Genomic DNA, 16,249 nt, shown 5'->3' with positions numbered 1-16,249 from the left:
TTTCCATAATGTGATCACTTTTTTTGCAATAACTTGAACATTTAGTTGGATTACTGTGGATGGGTGAAGCCAGGATTCAATCTGGACCGCAGAGGATCCGCATTGTAGCGGTAAATTAACTTGCCTCATTATTCTGAGGTTGGCGGTTCAATCCCCATTTAATATTTTTCACAATTCTAAATATTTAAAGAGAACATTTAAATGTCAGATACATTTGAGGGTCAGATAAGATCTGTGTTCTGTTAATCTGGGCCCAGTTTTTCAAAAGTTATCTGATCGGATTTCAGCAATCGGATCGGATTAAATGCATAGAAATAGAATGACCCGATTGCTGAAATCCGATCACATAGCTTTTGAAAAACTGGGCCCAGATGAGTCAAAGCTCAACTGCTTAGCCTTCCCTGAGTATTAAGAAACAATGTGATATTGGGAAAATGTGCAGGTGGCTCAGTGCTTAACTGAATTGTCTTAGTACCCTGAGGTTGTGGGTTCTAATCTAGATGTACAGTAGGTGCTTTTGACTGTACTTTACAATGTCAAATACACCAACCTGGTCTCAGAGCATTTCGTATTATTCTGTACGTAAATCCGAGACACTCCATTTATATTGATATGGTGTGTATTAATTTGTTGATGTCCATCTATTTCGTATATGTTAAGCCCCGTGGTTCCAGAACAGTAACCAGCAGTGGTTATGGAGGGAAACCTTTGGGAAAAACTACTTTTTAGAGAGGTTTCCCTCTATAAAATGCTGCTTTTTACAGGAGGGGGAACCTCAGGACTTGACCCCCATTAGTGGTCACGGTCCACCAACCATCAGCGAGTATCAATGCAACCACACTCACAGGCTCTGCCTGGGATAGAACCTACAACCCCGCGCTTATACTCAGAGTATACTAAGAAAGCCTCCCGAGTGGTCTAAGGCACTGCATTGCAGTGTTAGCTGTGCCACTAGAGATCCTGGTTTGGGTCCAGGCTCTGTCGCAGCCAACCACGACCGGGAGACCCATGGGACAGCGCACAATTGGCCCAGCGTCATCCGGGTTATGGGATGGTTTGGCCAGCAGGGATGTTCCTGTCCCATCCTGCACTAGAGACTCCTGTGGCGGGCCAGACGCAATGCACGCGGACACGGTCGCCAGGTGTACGGTGTTTCCTCCGACACATTGGTGCGGCTTGGCTGGGTTGTGTTTCGGAGGACGCACGGCTCTCGACCTTCGCCTCTCCCGAGTCCGTACGGGAGTTGCAGCGATGGGACCAGACTGTAACTACCAATCGGATATCACAAAATTGGGGAGAAGTATACTTCTTAGTATACTAAGGATGGGAGCTGGAAATAGCAGTCTGTTAGTGACCTCTACTGGTCAGGGCCATAGTCCAAGAACACCTGGGGTGTATTCATTACACCGATTATGTTGCAAATTTTTTTTTTGCAACAGAAACCATTTACTCAAACATTTAGCAAATTCAGTTAGTTCCCTTTCCGTATTTGTTACGTTTGGTTCTTAAACATTTTCGCAAGACTTGAATACAACCCAGGTGTGGGAGTTTGAACAGACAACAGGCCCTAAGACAACCGACATGGGTGGAACTAGCTGGAGAAGACTACCCAGAACAGAGTGCTCTGTGGGAGAATCGTCATTGCTAGTGTTAGGATTTATGTTTATGCACTATAGCCTGCTACCATATTGTATGAAGATGAATATTGTTTTGTTACACACACAAACAATACAGATGTATGTGTGTAAAGACTGACCAACATTGAGTGAAAGGCCATAAAAACTGTGGTCAATCTGGAGAGGGGAGGGGTGCATATCTCTAAGCCAACCAGGGAGGGTAGAGCACTGGACAATACCATATTAGGAACTGTTTGAGTGTAGAATCGACGGGAAGACACAAGACGGATCTAATCTACGCAACGACCAGATGCGGACATCTGAGAGAAGGGGACAGGCTGAGCAAAGTTTAAACCGCGCTCAGCCTCTACTGTGATAGGCCAACAGACGCGTTGGAGATACGTCATCACGGTATAAGAACAGCTGTTTACGTACTTCCTGCCAGTTCCCTGTCCTACCCTGCGCGAAGATACAGTGAACCCGTATATACGAAAATTGCATTTGCCATTTATTGTTTGCGTTAATTAAACATAATTAAAGAAAGTTAGCAGACCTTGCTTTTATTTATCCTGATACCGGATTTATTACACGCAGCGCTCACACTAGCCTATGCAAGAACTAGATAATATCAGATGCTTTAGCCGACACCCGCATAGAGGTTGTTTTTGGCGGTGTCGGAACTGTGTTAGACGTCATATACACAAGCGGCTCACGGCATTATACATATTGCTATTGCCTGCATGGCAGTTTCGCGGGGTTCCTGTCCCCTATTTTGACAGCTAATTGCCCACCTTGTGCGTGTGTATGTGGGGGGGCGGGGGCATGTGTGAACACGAATGTGTAATGTCATCTACATCTCGATTAGGCTGATAAATTGAGCAAAATAATGCAGAGTTTTAAGTGTCATTATTTCTATGTAGTCTACACTTTCTCGTTCTGAACTTTTAAAGCGAGTGGGACAGGTGTGGCTTTGTGACAATGACTACACGAGCAGCTGCTCACCCATTCGACAGCTCCAACGCAGTTACACCTCCGACATATTGCGTAAATAAGTAATACGATCTGCTATGCAGGTTATCCCTGAATTGATTGACTCGAGCCCATAGTTGTCAACCAGCTTCAGTTCGAGGTTGGATACATGGCTTCTCTAGCCTAGTCGTATGGGCCAGACTGCTCTCCCTAAGACACTGGGCAGAATCAAATGCAAAACACAACCAAACTCTGGACAGGTCAACTAGACAAAAAGGCCACACTTCTGAACTTTACCACATCTCACATTTAGCTTTCATCTAAATTTTGCAGAGGGATATTATTGTCCTAAACTCGTCATGAATAAGAGAACATGATCAAATACAATCCTCAAAATAATTTATACAGTAAACAATGTGTTTTGTTTGTTTTTAATACAGGAAAGAAAAGCCTTATAATACGACCAGCTGAGAAATTCAGCAGAGGTTGTCCTACAATTGAAAAAGTAACATGTGACTGTACTAGTATCACACTGCCATTGAAGAACACATTCACAGCAATCTGATAAATAAACCAGAAAAACATTTATACATAATTCCTTCTGAAGGAATTTTAGAAATTACCTTATCAAAAAAGCATCAAGGAAATATGTGTTAAATTCAAAACGCAAGTTAAAACCATTGAAACATTTGCAGTTTAAGGACACGGGTGACCATACAGGTAAGATGGATCAACTGTTAGTCGATTATACATTCCTATCCCGCAGACACTGAACATTTAAGAGTTCTTGAGTCATTAATCTTTTACATATCAATCATTATAATATTGACAATTCCACATCAACCCTACCAAATTAAGTACAGACCGCCTATGTTTGTCCCAGATCCCTGAGGACATAATTTGGCTTTCTTCTGGCATCATGGAAAGCTGCCAATGGCTTCCTGCCCATCTTCAACATCTATCTTCTCTTGGTCCCTCCAAAGCCTGACAAAAAGGAAACAGAAAGCCACCCTAAGAAAAACTCACGTAGAGGCAGGATGTGGGACAGAGTAACTGTGTGGAACTGAGAATAACTTAATGAAGGAGTCATACAAACACGTTATACTGTATCCACACAAATATTTACATTTTAGACGTCTATGATTTTACAGTAATACACAATTTAGCAAGATGACTTGACTGATTTGACTAAATTGGACAATTTATAAACACACACACCAGTAAGTACATAGATGCTCTGGCTACATTAGTTATAGTAGTTGGGCAGCAGTACCTGAAGCAGCACGTGTTCCGGTGCTAGGGGCTGGGGTCGGTGGTGTTCTGGGTGCAGAGTAGTTTGAGTGGGTGTTTGTGTACGGCGTCTGGCTTCTACAATAAACAAAGACATGAAAAAACACAACCAACAACTTTAGCTGTAAATCGGAGTAAACATGTAAAAAATAAAATAAAATAAAAAAGTCTAGTGATCGTCATGTTGGGCTCCCGAGTGGCTCAGCGGTCTAAGGCACTGCATCTCAGTGCAAGGGGCGTCACTGCAGTCCCTGGTTCGAATCCAGGCTGCATCACATCCGGCTGTGATTGGGAGTCCCATAGGGCGGCGCACAATTGGCCCAGCGTCGACCGGGTTTGGCCGCCAATGTAAATAAGAATTTGTTCTTAACTGACTTGCCTAGTTAAATAAAAAATGTCCTACCCTTTCTATAAGCCCACACTACCTGCCCATCCCTGTATGACCGATCCTTCCCCAAGATGGGTCAAAGACACAGTATCATGCCAAACCAAAAGATATACACACACCAATGTTTCCCAACTCCAGTCCTCGAGTTCCCCCAACAGCACACATTTTTGTAGCCCCAGACAAGCACACCTGATTCAACTTGTCAACTAATCATCAAGCCCTCAATGAGTTGTCTGTCCAGGGCTACAACATAACATATGCTGTTGGGAGTTGAGAAATACTGGATTACAACACTGACCTTTGGCTCCCAAACAGATAACCGAGGACTCCTCCAGTCCCCATCCCAGTCCAGAATCCATTCCCAGTTCCTCCAGCAGCACGGGCCCCTGCAAAGTGCTGCTGCTGTTGCTGTCCGCTGTAGCCACTGCGGAACCCGTACCCCGGGTTGGCACCGTAGCCAGCAGAACCAGCATATCCTCCGGCAGAACCGGGGAACCCGGAAGCACCTGGGTAACCTGAAGAGGAACCTAGGATAGAGAATGATACCATTTATGATCTGTGACAGCCTGGTCCCAGATCAGTTTGTGCCATCTTGCCAACTCCTATGGTCATGCCAATTGGCAATACAGCACAAACTGATCAAGTACCAGGCTACATACCTGAACCATAAATATAAGCAAGGGTGTGTAAGCAGACGGCATAGGTGTATAAACTTTAGTCTACCTGTGAAGTCTGGCTTGAATCCAGGAGGTGGTGGCCCATGGGGATTGTGGGTATTGGAGCCGTTATCAGGGAACTGCCCGTCTTGTCCTAGATTTGTCGGTCCACTCAGGAAAAGCTTGTACACACCATAGGCCAGAAACAAGAGCAGAGCGACTACCACTAACCCACTGGAATTTCCTTCCCCTGTAGAACTCTGTTGTCTGTTGTTGCTATGGTGATGCTGGTTGTTGTTGTCTGAGGAACCCTTGAAGAAGCTGGAAGCGAAGTCACTGAAGCCACCTGAGAAATCATGGTTTTGTTCAATGGTATCAAACGGACGAAAATGTACAGAAACAGGGAGGGCACTTATCCAATAAGACAATCGTTATTGTTTTCCGTCCCATAACGTTGTGAAACATTTCACAACGCTGTGTACTAATGACCCACCTGTTGAGCCGTGTGAGCCCCCCTTGTGCCTCCTCTTGCCTTCCTCAGTCAGCTCCAGTGAGTACTCCAGTCCACACGAGCCCTTCAGTATGTAGGAGTCATCTGGATGGTTGAACCCCTCACAGCTGACCTCTATCTGACCAAATTTGTAGGCGTTGTCCATGTCTGTTTTGCACTCCCACTGAAAGTGAAACAAGGACCTGTGTCATCTTGCCAACGGTCATTGTGCTAGATCTGGGAGCAGGCTAAATGTAGCGCTACACCCTTTTCCTCTATCTGCAAGTGTTCAGTCTTACCTGCGCGTCGACTCCGTCCCAGCCTTTGTTTTTGCATTGAACCACATCAGGAATGAAGGATCCACAGCCGGCTGAGCCTCCAACACACTGCAGCTGAGGTACAGCGCTACTGCGTCTGGCAGTGGTGTACTTGCCCTTGTACAGGGTGAGTACCTGCACGTCTCGGAGCAAAACACTACCTGGAGCTGTATAGAGAGGAATAATTATTCTCCATTCCAGGCATTATAAGGGTGAGCAAATAGGCTGATGAAAAACGTATGGCAAATTGGCAATCTTCAACAACTTAGTTATGTGTAGAATATGCTCATAATATAATGTTGCCTGAGCCTCCCTTGTATGCATTCTTGATCTTTACGGCGCAAAAGCAAAAGGCCCGCAGCTATTCTTTAACATTAAAGCTAATATCCACCTGCTTAGCTAGCCATTTCTGAAATTGGTACAACGACCAAGAACCATAGATATTTTAGATATACATTTGTAGCCTAAACGTTTTGCAAGAAAGAGAACTAGATTCTAGAAAGTTAATAGATATTATGCGGAAATAAACACTGGCCTTCATTCCAACTTCTGATGTGAGCTACAGAGAGGAAAAGCAAAACGATTTGAAGCAATCCCTTCATCTTTGGTATTCTTCCACCAAATCCTTCAGACGTCGTGGTGTGTAGTCAGGTATAAATGCTAATTTGAACAATATCCTGGGCAGGAAAAATAGATAAGTTTACTCGACTGATGAAACCACAACTTCCGTGTGTAACGTCATCTGTTTTGAGCAGGAATGAGCCAATCACGAGCAAGCACGACAGTGCTGTTACGTTCATCGCTCCGTGGCGCCCTCTAGCGTACATATCTAGGTGGCTAATGATAGAAGAGAGGATTATAGTCATGTGATGTACTTTTAAACCAGTCTAATGGAGATGGTGTTTATCCAGATTACTTTCCCTTTTGTCTATATAGTCTTGCTCTATGGGTTCTTCAAAGTTGGATGTGATATAAGCCCAATGTTCATATGATTGTAATTAATACCAATACTGTACTTGATAAATGTGAAATCAAAAATACTCTGACATGGTTGTTTGTTTCAGTTATCTCTCTCTCTCTCATATATATATATAGAGAGAGAGAGATAACTGAAACAAACAACCTTGTCAGAGTATTTTAATTAATACTCTGTAATCCAATTAACACATTACTGAGTACCACACTCCATATTTTCGAGCTAGTGGTGGCTGCATCATGTTATGGGTATGCTTGTAATCGTTAAGCACTGGGAAGTTTTTCAGGATAAACAAATTAACAGAATTGAGCTAAGCACAGGCAAAATAGAAGAAAAACTGGTTCAGTGTGCTTTCCACCAGACACTGGGAGATGTGTTTTCGGTGATACTTTAGTGCCCTGTTAGAAACAGGCTGCATGTTTTGGAATATTTTTATTCTGTACAGCAGTGGAGGCTGCTGAGGGGAGGGAGGATGGCTCACAATAATGGCTGGAATGGCATCAATGGAATGGTATCAAACACATCAGATATTTTGTTTCCATGTGGTTGATACCGCTCCATTCGAGCCATTATTATGAGCCATTCTACCCGCTGTACAGGCTTCCTTCTTTTCACTATGTCAATTAGGTTAGTATTGTGGAGTGACTACAATGTTGTTGATCCATACTCAGTTTTCTCCTATCACATCCTGTTTTAACTGTTTTAAAATCACCATTGGCCTCATGGTGAAATCCTTGAGCGGTTTCCTTCCTCTCCGGCAACCAAGTTAGGAAAGACGCCTGTTTCTTTGTAGTGACTGGGTGTATTGAAACACCATCCAAAGAGTAATTAATAACTTCACCATGCTCAAAGGGATATTCAGTGTCTACTTTTTGTTGTTGTAACCATCTACCAATAGGTGTCCTTCTTTGCGAGGCATTGGAAAACCTCCCAGGTCTGTGTGGTTGAATCGGTGTTTGAAAATCCCTGCTCGACTGATGGACCTTACAGATAATTGTATGTGTGGGGTACAGAGATTAGGTAGTCATTCAGAAATCATGTTAAATACTATTATTGCAAACAAAGTGAGTCCATGCAACTTGTGATTTATTAAGCACATACTCCTGAACTTATTTAGACTTGCCATAACAAAAGGCATTGAATACTTATTGACTCAAGACATTTCAGCTTTTCATTTTTAATTAATTTGTAAAAAATAAATCGAAAAACATAATTCCACTTTGATATTATGGGGTATTGTGTGTAGGCCAGTGACACAAAATCACAATTTAATCCATTTTAAATTCAGGCTGTAACACAACAAAATGTGGAAAAAGTCAAGGGGTGTGAATACTTTCTGAAGGCACTGTAGGTCAGTTGTATAAAACATATTTGATATCAGTGTGTGTCTCTAAACTAGYTGATYATCAGCGGGGAARCAGTGAGTTAACATTTGAACCATCYRTAMGTTGCTAATTAAAAAGGTCCGGAGGGGGCATGTCTGTACAGAACCAAAACATAAATAATACAAACACAAAAAATAAATACAMAGGAAAAATAAAGTCCAAACTTTTCCGCCTACCCACAATTCAAATCCATGTTTTCATCTTCGTTGTCGATATTGTGAGGCAACATTGTATTGGTAAACTAAACGGATTTGAACAAATTTGATTGGAAGTGCCATATATATCTTGAGTCCAGGGGTAGCTATACAAACTAAGTACGATACCACAGACACTGTTTATGCTCACAGTTCAATCAGATGTTGGCTCCTATTCAAGCGTTTCAGAGTAAGTGTGCTGATCTAGAATCAGAGTCCCCCTTCTTATTCATTATGAATTAAAAGTCCAAACTGATCCTAGATCACCACTCCTACTCCGAGAAGCGCCTTGAATACCAGCCTTGTTGTTCCTTAGCTATAAGCTGTTAAAAAGGCAACGTAAAAACAATACTGTTTGTTCTCTGGTTTACAGACACACAAACAAAACATTAGATACAAAATAAAGAGAAGAAACCACAAAGGTCAATCGTTGTCCTATTATTCAGAAAAATAGAGCAGGAGACTCCTTGGAGAAATAATAAATAACTGGAGTACAACAACACATTATTATACATAGAAACTGATATATACTGAATATTATAGCTTTCATGTCTTTGATAAAACCAAAAAAGTCTTGATTTGACTTTGTCTGAGTCTGAAATGCCACACTGTTTTCTATCTAGCCCACTGCGTTTGACCAGGGCCCATAGGGCTCTGTGCTTTTGACCAGGGCCCATAGGGCTCTGTGCTTTTGACCAGGGCCCATAGGGCTCTGTGCTTTTGACCAAGGCTCATAGGGCTCTGTGCTTTTGACCAGGGCCCATAGGGCTCTGTGCGTTTGACCAGGGCCCATAGGGCTCTGTGCTTTTGACCAGGCCCATAGGCTCTGTGCGTTGACCAGGCCCATAGGCTCTGTGCTTTTGACCAGGGCCCATAGGGCTCTGTGCGTTTGACCAGGGCCCATAGGCTCGTGCGTTTGACAGGCCCATAGGGCTCTGTGCTTTGACCAGGGCCACTAGGGCTCTGTGCTTTGACCAGGGCCATGGGCTCTGTGCGTTTGCCCAGGGCCCATAGGGCTCTGTGCGTTTGACCAGGGCCCATAGGGCTCTTGTGCGTTTGCCCAGGGCCCATGGGCTCTGTGCTTTTGACCAGGCCCATAGGCTCGTGCTTTTGACCAGGGCCCATAGGCTCTGTGCGTTTGACCAAGGCCCATAGGACTCTGGTCAAAAGTAGTGGACACATAGAGAATAGAGTGCTATTTCGGACCCTTAAACACTGGAAGGCTGGAAATTACATGATTGGGTCCAGTATGTTTCCTGCATTGTCTTTGCTCTAATCCAGAGAACCTATCTGTAACAAAAGGCATTAACACAGAGGTTTTATGTTCATCCTTTGAATAAATACTTCAACAGTTGGGAAACAGGTGGGAAAGGAAAACCAATCTTACAAATGAAGTTGCAGAGTGAACTACAAAATAGCCTGGTCCCAGATCAGTTTGTGCAAAAACATATCCTGGACCAGGCTAATAACTGACAAAACATTTAACTTTAAAATTGAGACTAGAGCCCAGCGAACGCAGTAATAATTAGCGTTGCGGCATGTAGGTGTGAAAAAGCATGAAGCCACAGAACAGTATCAGTGCAGTATCGCAGAGATAGATAGAAGTGGAAAAGCGGTTACATTACATTCACAAGGCGTATGTTTGTTTTTGTTCTGGTATGAGAGAGAAAAAAAGAGCAGAGCACCAGCTTTGGACAGAAGACATTATATATGATATACTGTAGTAGGTCGCCTTCTCTCTCTCACATACGCACACTTAGCTAACACTGATGCCCAATACCAAATCAACCCCTAGCTCCTACCCACTATACACCTCTGGAGATCAGAGGATTGGATACATGGAAGAAACACAGTGAACATGCCATCTAGACTAGCAGAAGGCAGTGTCGTTATTACCATATAACTTACACGTATCCAATCCTGTTAGATCTCCATAAGTGCATAGGGGATTGGGGTTGATTTGGGTCTGGGAGTGAGACTCACTCAATCTACCCCGCACCCTGCCCTGTGGTGCAGTTCCACCACAGGACACCAGAGGGCGACAAACACACAAACTCTCTCCTCCTCCACACACACACACCACTCTCCAACACACCTTATAAAACTGTACAGAAAAATCACGAGCAGAATACAAGTACCAAAACAACTCTATTTTGGGTTTTCTCCTGATACAAGAAAGCCATTATTTAGTTTCTTTTTTTTCTTTCTTTTTTTTTTACAAGATATTATTCAATTACAACTTATTATACAAATGCATAAACTGTGGTGTACAAACTATTCGATTGTTTTCATTCAAAGTAACTACACTATTAAAATACTCTGCTATAAAAAGTTTGAAAAATACTTCATTGTGTCACTATGTAATCATACATCATCAGCCGGTAGGGATGGTATATTGATCTTCGCTCGTGTGAAGTAGGCCATCTTCTCCCTGCAAAGAGAGAAGAAATGCCTATCAATCAAGCAAATGTATTTATTAAACCCTTTTTACACCAACAGTTGTTCACAAAGTGCTTTTACAGTAACCTGCCAATCAAGGCCTATCAGGATGGAGCATAAGAAGTAGCCTGTTTATACCTGGTTCTAACATGATCTTGTTCACATTCTGATTGTGCCCACATTTTTTTGACAGGTGTAGACGATTAAAAGACGTACTGGGATCTGATTGTGATCAGATCTTAGAAGTGTAAACAGACGGGATCAGGTCAAGATCGGGATAAGAACAGGACGAAGGACGCATGTTAGCGGCAGGTATAAACGGGGCTTATATGACCAGTAGGGTCAGTTATCCAAGATGGCGAAACAAGATACAAACAGTTCAAACCCTATGGTCAAAAAGTTGTCCATAAAGGCATAGGGGCTGGACGGATGTCTGTCTCACCTGAAAGACTGGACCTGCAGGGGGACCTTCTGACTCTGCTCTCTTAGCCGACACACGTCTTTGGAGGCCCTCCTCATCAGCTTCTCAGCCCGCTGCTCCTGACGCTGCTGCTCCTTAGACTGCTCCGCCTGGGACGGACCGAGGGAGGGAGACAGAGAAAGTGGTCATTGAATGAGAGGGACTGATAGAGTCGAGAGAGAATTCCATAAAAGTGAGCGCAAGAAACGATTTCACTTCAGTTGCTCTGAAATGCAGGACACTGTGTCTTCCGACTGATGTGGACTCTGCAAATGAATGGTTTCATTCTTTATGCAAAATCTTACTATTCAAGTTGCGACCAGGGCAACGCTTTATTTATTTAAAAGGGTCACTTCAGGTGGAAGCGAACGGCACCAGATTATACAGCCATTAAGTCTCTTCAGTGCCTAATCAAGCTTGAGAGAGAACCTGGGGCCAGAGGCCTGGCATTAACTGCCGTTAGCTGCTATTAGTGAGAGTGGCTGATGGCATCATGGCATGGTAGAGTGCCTGGAGGGGCATAAGGGGGTACAAGGTATCCTTACACAAGCCATCAGATCCCGAGTGCCATTCAAACCATTCCAAAACATTGTGATATCGAGTGGCCTTGGCCTAGTCATATCACAGCTGGAAACGAGCTGTGTGTATGCATGTGCATACTGTATCTATCACACGTCTATCCAGCCACGTGCCTGTCTCTCGGCCTGCTCCAGCAGCCTGTGAAACCTGTGGTCGTGCAGCACGGACCCAGGCAGCTCCGTCTCTCCCCGGGCCTTCAGGGCCTCCAGGTGGGCCCTCAGGTCCCTCAGGGCCTGGAGCTCGTCGTTCAGACGGCTCTGACGCGTTCGCGAAGCCTGGAGGGCCAGCTCCAAGTCCAGGGAGGTCCGGGTGTTTGTCTCCCCGGCTCCGCCACGCCTCCGCACCACCACCGGCTGGCACAGGGTCTGAGGGAGGGAGGGAGAATGAAAGAGCATTGCATAAATATTTGCATATAAAATACATTGTTTTTTATAATATGTTAATTATTTTCCAATAACAATGGACTTCTATTGGAGGTATTGTATGGAATATACTGCACATATACTGTTGAAGAACATTCTCAACATTGCTCTTCAGATTATGATGAGTTTCATGGTATTTATTGCAAAGATGTGGTGCTCCTTTGCCTGATGAAATGTCCCCCTTTTATTGGCCAAATCACTCCCCTTAAGTCAACTGAAACCGAATGCAATAAAGACATAACAAATGTTACACTCACCCTCTTAACCCTTAGGCTGCGTCTCTCCGAGGTGTTCCGGACAAACGGGCACTTTTTGGATAATGTGGAGCTGTCGCTATCGCTCCGGTTCAACTGTAAGAAGGAGAGAGGGAAGAGAGAGTGAGGGAAGAGAGAGTGGGAAGAGAGAGAGAGGGAAGAGAGAGAGAGGGAAGAGAGAGAGAGGGAAGAGAGAGAGATGAAGAGAGAGGGAGAGTGGAAGAGAGAGTGGAGAACAGGAACATCCACTGGTGTTAGTTTGGGAAAGCTCTGTGGTAGTTTGGTCTTTGGTCTGGGATTGGGGTGTGTGAGTGTGTGTGTGTGTGTGTGTGTGTGTGTGTGTGTGTGTGTGTGTGTATGCAACCCACTCACCCTGCAGATGTACTGGTTGCGCTCCCCAGGGGAGAAGGTTTGAGACCTCATGATCATACTGTTCCGTACGAAGCCTCTCTGAGCGCTGCGTGGTCCTGGTCCCAGGCTGGGTCTGTCTTTAGGCCTCACCGCCACACCACACATCTCTGTGTTCGTCTCCGCATCCACCTGGAGAAGGTTAGAGTATATTACAGCTACAGAGATGTGGGTTCACCAAATAAAAGTGGACTTTTTGAAGTGTGTGTGTGTGTGTGTGTGTGTGTGTGTGTGTGTGTGTGTAGATCTAACGGCTCTGGGTTCCACATTAAAAACACCTCTCGAGGCCAGATTTCTCCATTCAGCCGGGTGTGTGTCAGAGCTCATTCGGCTTACCAGCGTTGGTCCTTCATTTGCCTGAGGGAGTCTCTCTTTACATCTCCTCTCCTCCTCTTCCTCTCTGGCTGGCTCTCCTCGACACTCCTCCCGCTCTTCCCCTCCGTACGCCTGCCCAGAGCCAGCAAACTTCGTCTCTGCCTTGACAGAATCTTTCCTCTCCTCCTCCCCCTCTTCTTCCTCCTCCAGTCCGAGAACCAGTTGAGCGCTGTCCTCTCCCAGCATGCTCAGCCTGTCATGAGAAGTCACGGTCAGCCATATTGTTACATGCAATGCAACCTGTCCATTCAAAATGTTACGGTGTGTATGCTCACAGCGAGATTTGTTTACATTTTGGAGTAAAATGTTGATGTAGCCGTATTGTATGTCAAATTTTTTTTATTTGAAATGTTTAATTGAATATTAAAACATACAATCTACCACCTGCAGTAAAGCCACTCAACATTTACATTCAATTCAGTCATCTAACCGTCTCCCATCCAGAGCGACCCACAGGAGCAACCAGGGCCAAGCGCCCTGCCTAAGGTCACGTCGACAGACCTCCCACCAAGTCAAAAGGTGTTTGTAATGGTTATAAAGTGTCATCTGTGAGGGACGTGTCAGTACCATTGGTCTCTGTCCATCCCTAGGTGGCTCTGCCTCTCCACCTGTGGTATGTGTGTGTGTGTATTGAAAGTAATGGTGTTTGTAATGTTAGTAAAGAGTAGGCTGTGAGGGACAGTGGGTCAGTACCATTGGTGTCCGTCCATGTCCAGCTGGCTCGCTCTCTCCTTCTCCTCCAAGGCCAGCTCCTGTTCCACAGCCTCCAACTCGCTGGAGGTCCTCTGCAGCAGGGCCGACACCGCATCCTGACAACATACACACAACACAATATTGGAACGAGGCGCCACTACAGCCTGGGGTTTAATCCCATGCTGTGTCACAGCCGGCCGTGACCAGGCGCCCATTAGGGCGCCGCACAATTTGCCCAGCGTCGTGCGGGTTAGGGCAGCGTTTGGCCACGGGGGGGGGGGCTTTCCTTGGCGCATCGCACTTTAGCGACTCCTTGTGGCGGGCCGGGCACCTTGCAAGCTGACTTCAGTCGTCAGTTGAACAGTGTTTCCTCCAACACACTGGTGCGGCTGTGTTAAGCGAGCAGTGTGTTGAGAAGCAGCATGGTTCGGCGGGTCCTGTTTCTGGGGACGCGTGACTCGACCTCCGCCTCTCCCAAGCCCGTTGGGGAGTTGCAGCGATGAGACCAGATCGTAACTACCAATTGGATATCACGAAATTAGGGAGAAAAAAGGGGGTACAATTACAACAACAACTTTCCATTTGACTTTCGTGTGCTGCCATCTGCGGTCGATACAGCTATTGGTGCCTGCGGAGATTGAGGCCTCCACTAGTCATTTCCCCCTCAGTAGAATAGAATGCATATTCTGTATAACATAAACTGCACGCAGCAGTGAATTTGAACTGATCTCCAGTCAAAGTGAAGTGGGCATATCCAGAAACATGTAGACTGAGGCAGGCGGTGTCAAGTGGTCTGAAGTGGTGGAGGAGGACTCACCATGTCCACGGGCCCYGCAGGGTGCTGCTCTGKCCCAGGGCCGGGTCTCTCCTGGCTGGCCTCTTCTATCTCTCTGCTCCTCTCACTGGTCAACAGGTTGTACCACACACTGGTCATATCCCCACTCACTGGAAGCTCTCCCAGACTCACATGGGCTCCAGCCTAGCGAGAGAGAGCGGAAGAAAGAGTGACAGGGGAAAGATGAGGACAAAAAGTGACAGAGCGTGTGCGAGAAAGTGTCTTGTCAGTTCGTCCGCCCGTCGTCGGCCACATTCTATACCCTGTCCCAGTCGTAATGGTTGACGTTGTTATGAGCAAGCAATATGTTGTTGTGCGGTAAATCTACAGTGGAGGTGTCGTGTCAGCTCTGTATTCAGTTAACTGAGTGTTGGTAAGTGTGTTTGTGCTGTGCATTGTGTATGTACCAGGCAGTCCTCGGTGCGTCCGGGACCCACGGCGCAGGCGTCGACGCGGAGCGTCTTGTGCCGGAGGACAGCGTGCGGCGCGGCCGCCCTGAACACCTCGTTGAACGTCACGCTGTCGGGAGGCGCCACGGGCACCACGCGGGTCCTGAATAGACTGCTGATGTCACTGGAAGACGGGAGAAGAGCCACCCGGATGTATCTGTTGGTGGTGGGGGGGGGAGAGGGAGGGAGAGAGAGAGAAAAGAGAGTTATACAAAACAATTATATTTCAATGACATTTCAATGTTGTTTAGGTCATGTCGTCCAATAACAACATAAYACTCCTAAACTCAGAGAGTTAATGTGGAGACCGAGGCAGTAGGTTGGAAAAGTGAACGTGGCCCGGGGACTGTTGGGATAAAGGCTGGTTACCTGTGGTGTGTTGTGTTATTGAGATGTGTGCTCTTCTCTTTCTGCCTGCTGTTCTGTAGCTTCCGGCCAGAGGCCTCAAGCATCTTTGAGGATTTCTCTCTCTGCTCCAGTTAACATTGACTCAAACACTTCCTGGGAAAAAAACCTCTCTGCAAGACTCCTCTCCTCTCACCCGCAAACGAACCCCCACGCAGCAGACTCATCTGCATATGCATATTTCACAAACTACAAAGGAGCCCAAATTTTCACTCAAATGAGTTGAATGATAATAAGATGAAGGCAGTTTGGTTGAAGAAAGAATAAAACATTTTTTTTAAACGCGTAGCTACCCCCTGCTAAGTTGCATCATATTTTGGGGGAGATATTTCAGCTGAATGTTGTGCGAGGGATTCAAAGGCGTTTCCCCGCTGTTCGATTGGACACAAATGTCTTTTCAAGCCTGGGAACATGAGAGAGTGGATTAACTTTTTAATTTTTGTCGGCCATAAAAGAAACAGAAAAAGGGGCTGCTGGCGGGAGAGAAAGCCGCGAGGGGTCTCCATAAATAATAACATGACAGAGCCCACCCATGATGTGTGTGGATGTGTGTATGTCTGTGTGGATGTGTGTATGTCTGTGTGGATGTGGATGTGTGTATGTCTGTGTGGATGTGGATGTGTGTATGTCTGTGTGGATGTGTGTGTAT

The 16,249-nt window shown here is 45.4% G+C and overlaps 2 protein-coding genes across 2 annotated transcripts in view; both read right to left on the bottom strand.

Annotated features, from left to right (window-relative positions):
* Window positions 1-3,002: 3,002 nt before the first annotated feature.
* On the bottom strand, window positions 3,003-6,463 carry saraf (store-operated calcium entry-associated regulatory factor). The gene is made up of 7 exons (XM_023979626.2): window positions 6,262-6,463; window positions 5,709-5,893; window positions 5,413-5,593; window positions 4,987-5,265; window positions 4,562-4,790; window positions 3,859-3,953; window positions 3,003-3,569 (listed from the first exon to the last, which is right to left on the bottom strand). Exons 1-7 carry the CDS (start codon window positions 6,326-6,328, stop codon window positions 3,544-3,546), a joined length of 1,062 nt encoding a protein of 353 aa, XP_023835394.1. The 5' UTR covers window positions 6,329-6,463; the 3' UTR covers window positions 3,003-3,543.
* A 2,928-nt stretch (window positions 6,464-9,391) lies between these two features.
* Window positions 9,392-16,249, bottom strand: part of LOC111958307 (protein WWC2) — a 38,665-nt gene continuing 31,807 nt past the window's right edge. Inside the window, exons 13-21 of the mRNA XM_070437148.1 lie at window positions 15,154-15,375; window positions 14,729-14,890; window positions 13,912-14,027; window positions 13,180-13,411; window positions 12,808-12,975; window positions 12,439-12,531; window positions 11,873-12,124; window positions 11,163-11,290; window positions 9,392-10,712 (exon numbers count right to left, since the gene is read on the bottom strand). Coding sequence (XP_070293249.1) covers window positions 10,646-10,712; window positions 11,163-11,290; window positions 11,873-12,124; window positions 12,439-12,531; window positions 12,808-12,975; window positions 13,180-13,411; window positions 13,912-14,027; window positions 14,729-14,890; window positions 15,154-15,375 — 1,440 coding nt within the window. The 3' untranslated portion in view covers window positions 9,392-10,645. The remainder of the gene's footprint in view (window positions 10,713-11,162; window positions 11,291-11,872; window positions 12,125-12,438; window positions 12,532-12,807; window positions 12,976-13,179; window positions 13,412-13,911; window positions 14,028-14,728; window positions 14,891-15,153; window positions 15,376-16,249) is intronic.

The sequence above is a fragment of the Salvelinus sp. IW2-2015 genome, linkage group LG34 (assembly GCF_002910315.2).
Source record: "Salvelinus sp. IW2-2015 linkage group LG34, ASM291031v2, whole genome shotgun sequence".
In the NCBI taxonomy this organism is placed as follows: Eukaryota; Metazoa; Chordata; class Actinopteri; order Salmoniformes; family Salmonidae; genus Salvelinus; species Salvelinus sp. IW2-2015.
Note: the sequence above shows the minus strand (reverse complement) of the source record. Positions and strands in the feature narration are given on the sequence as shown.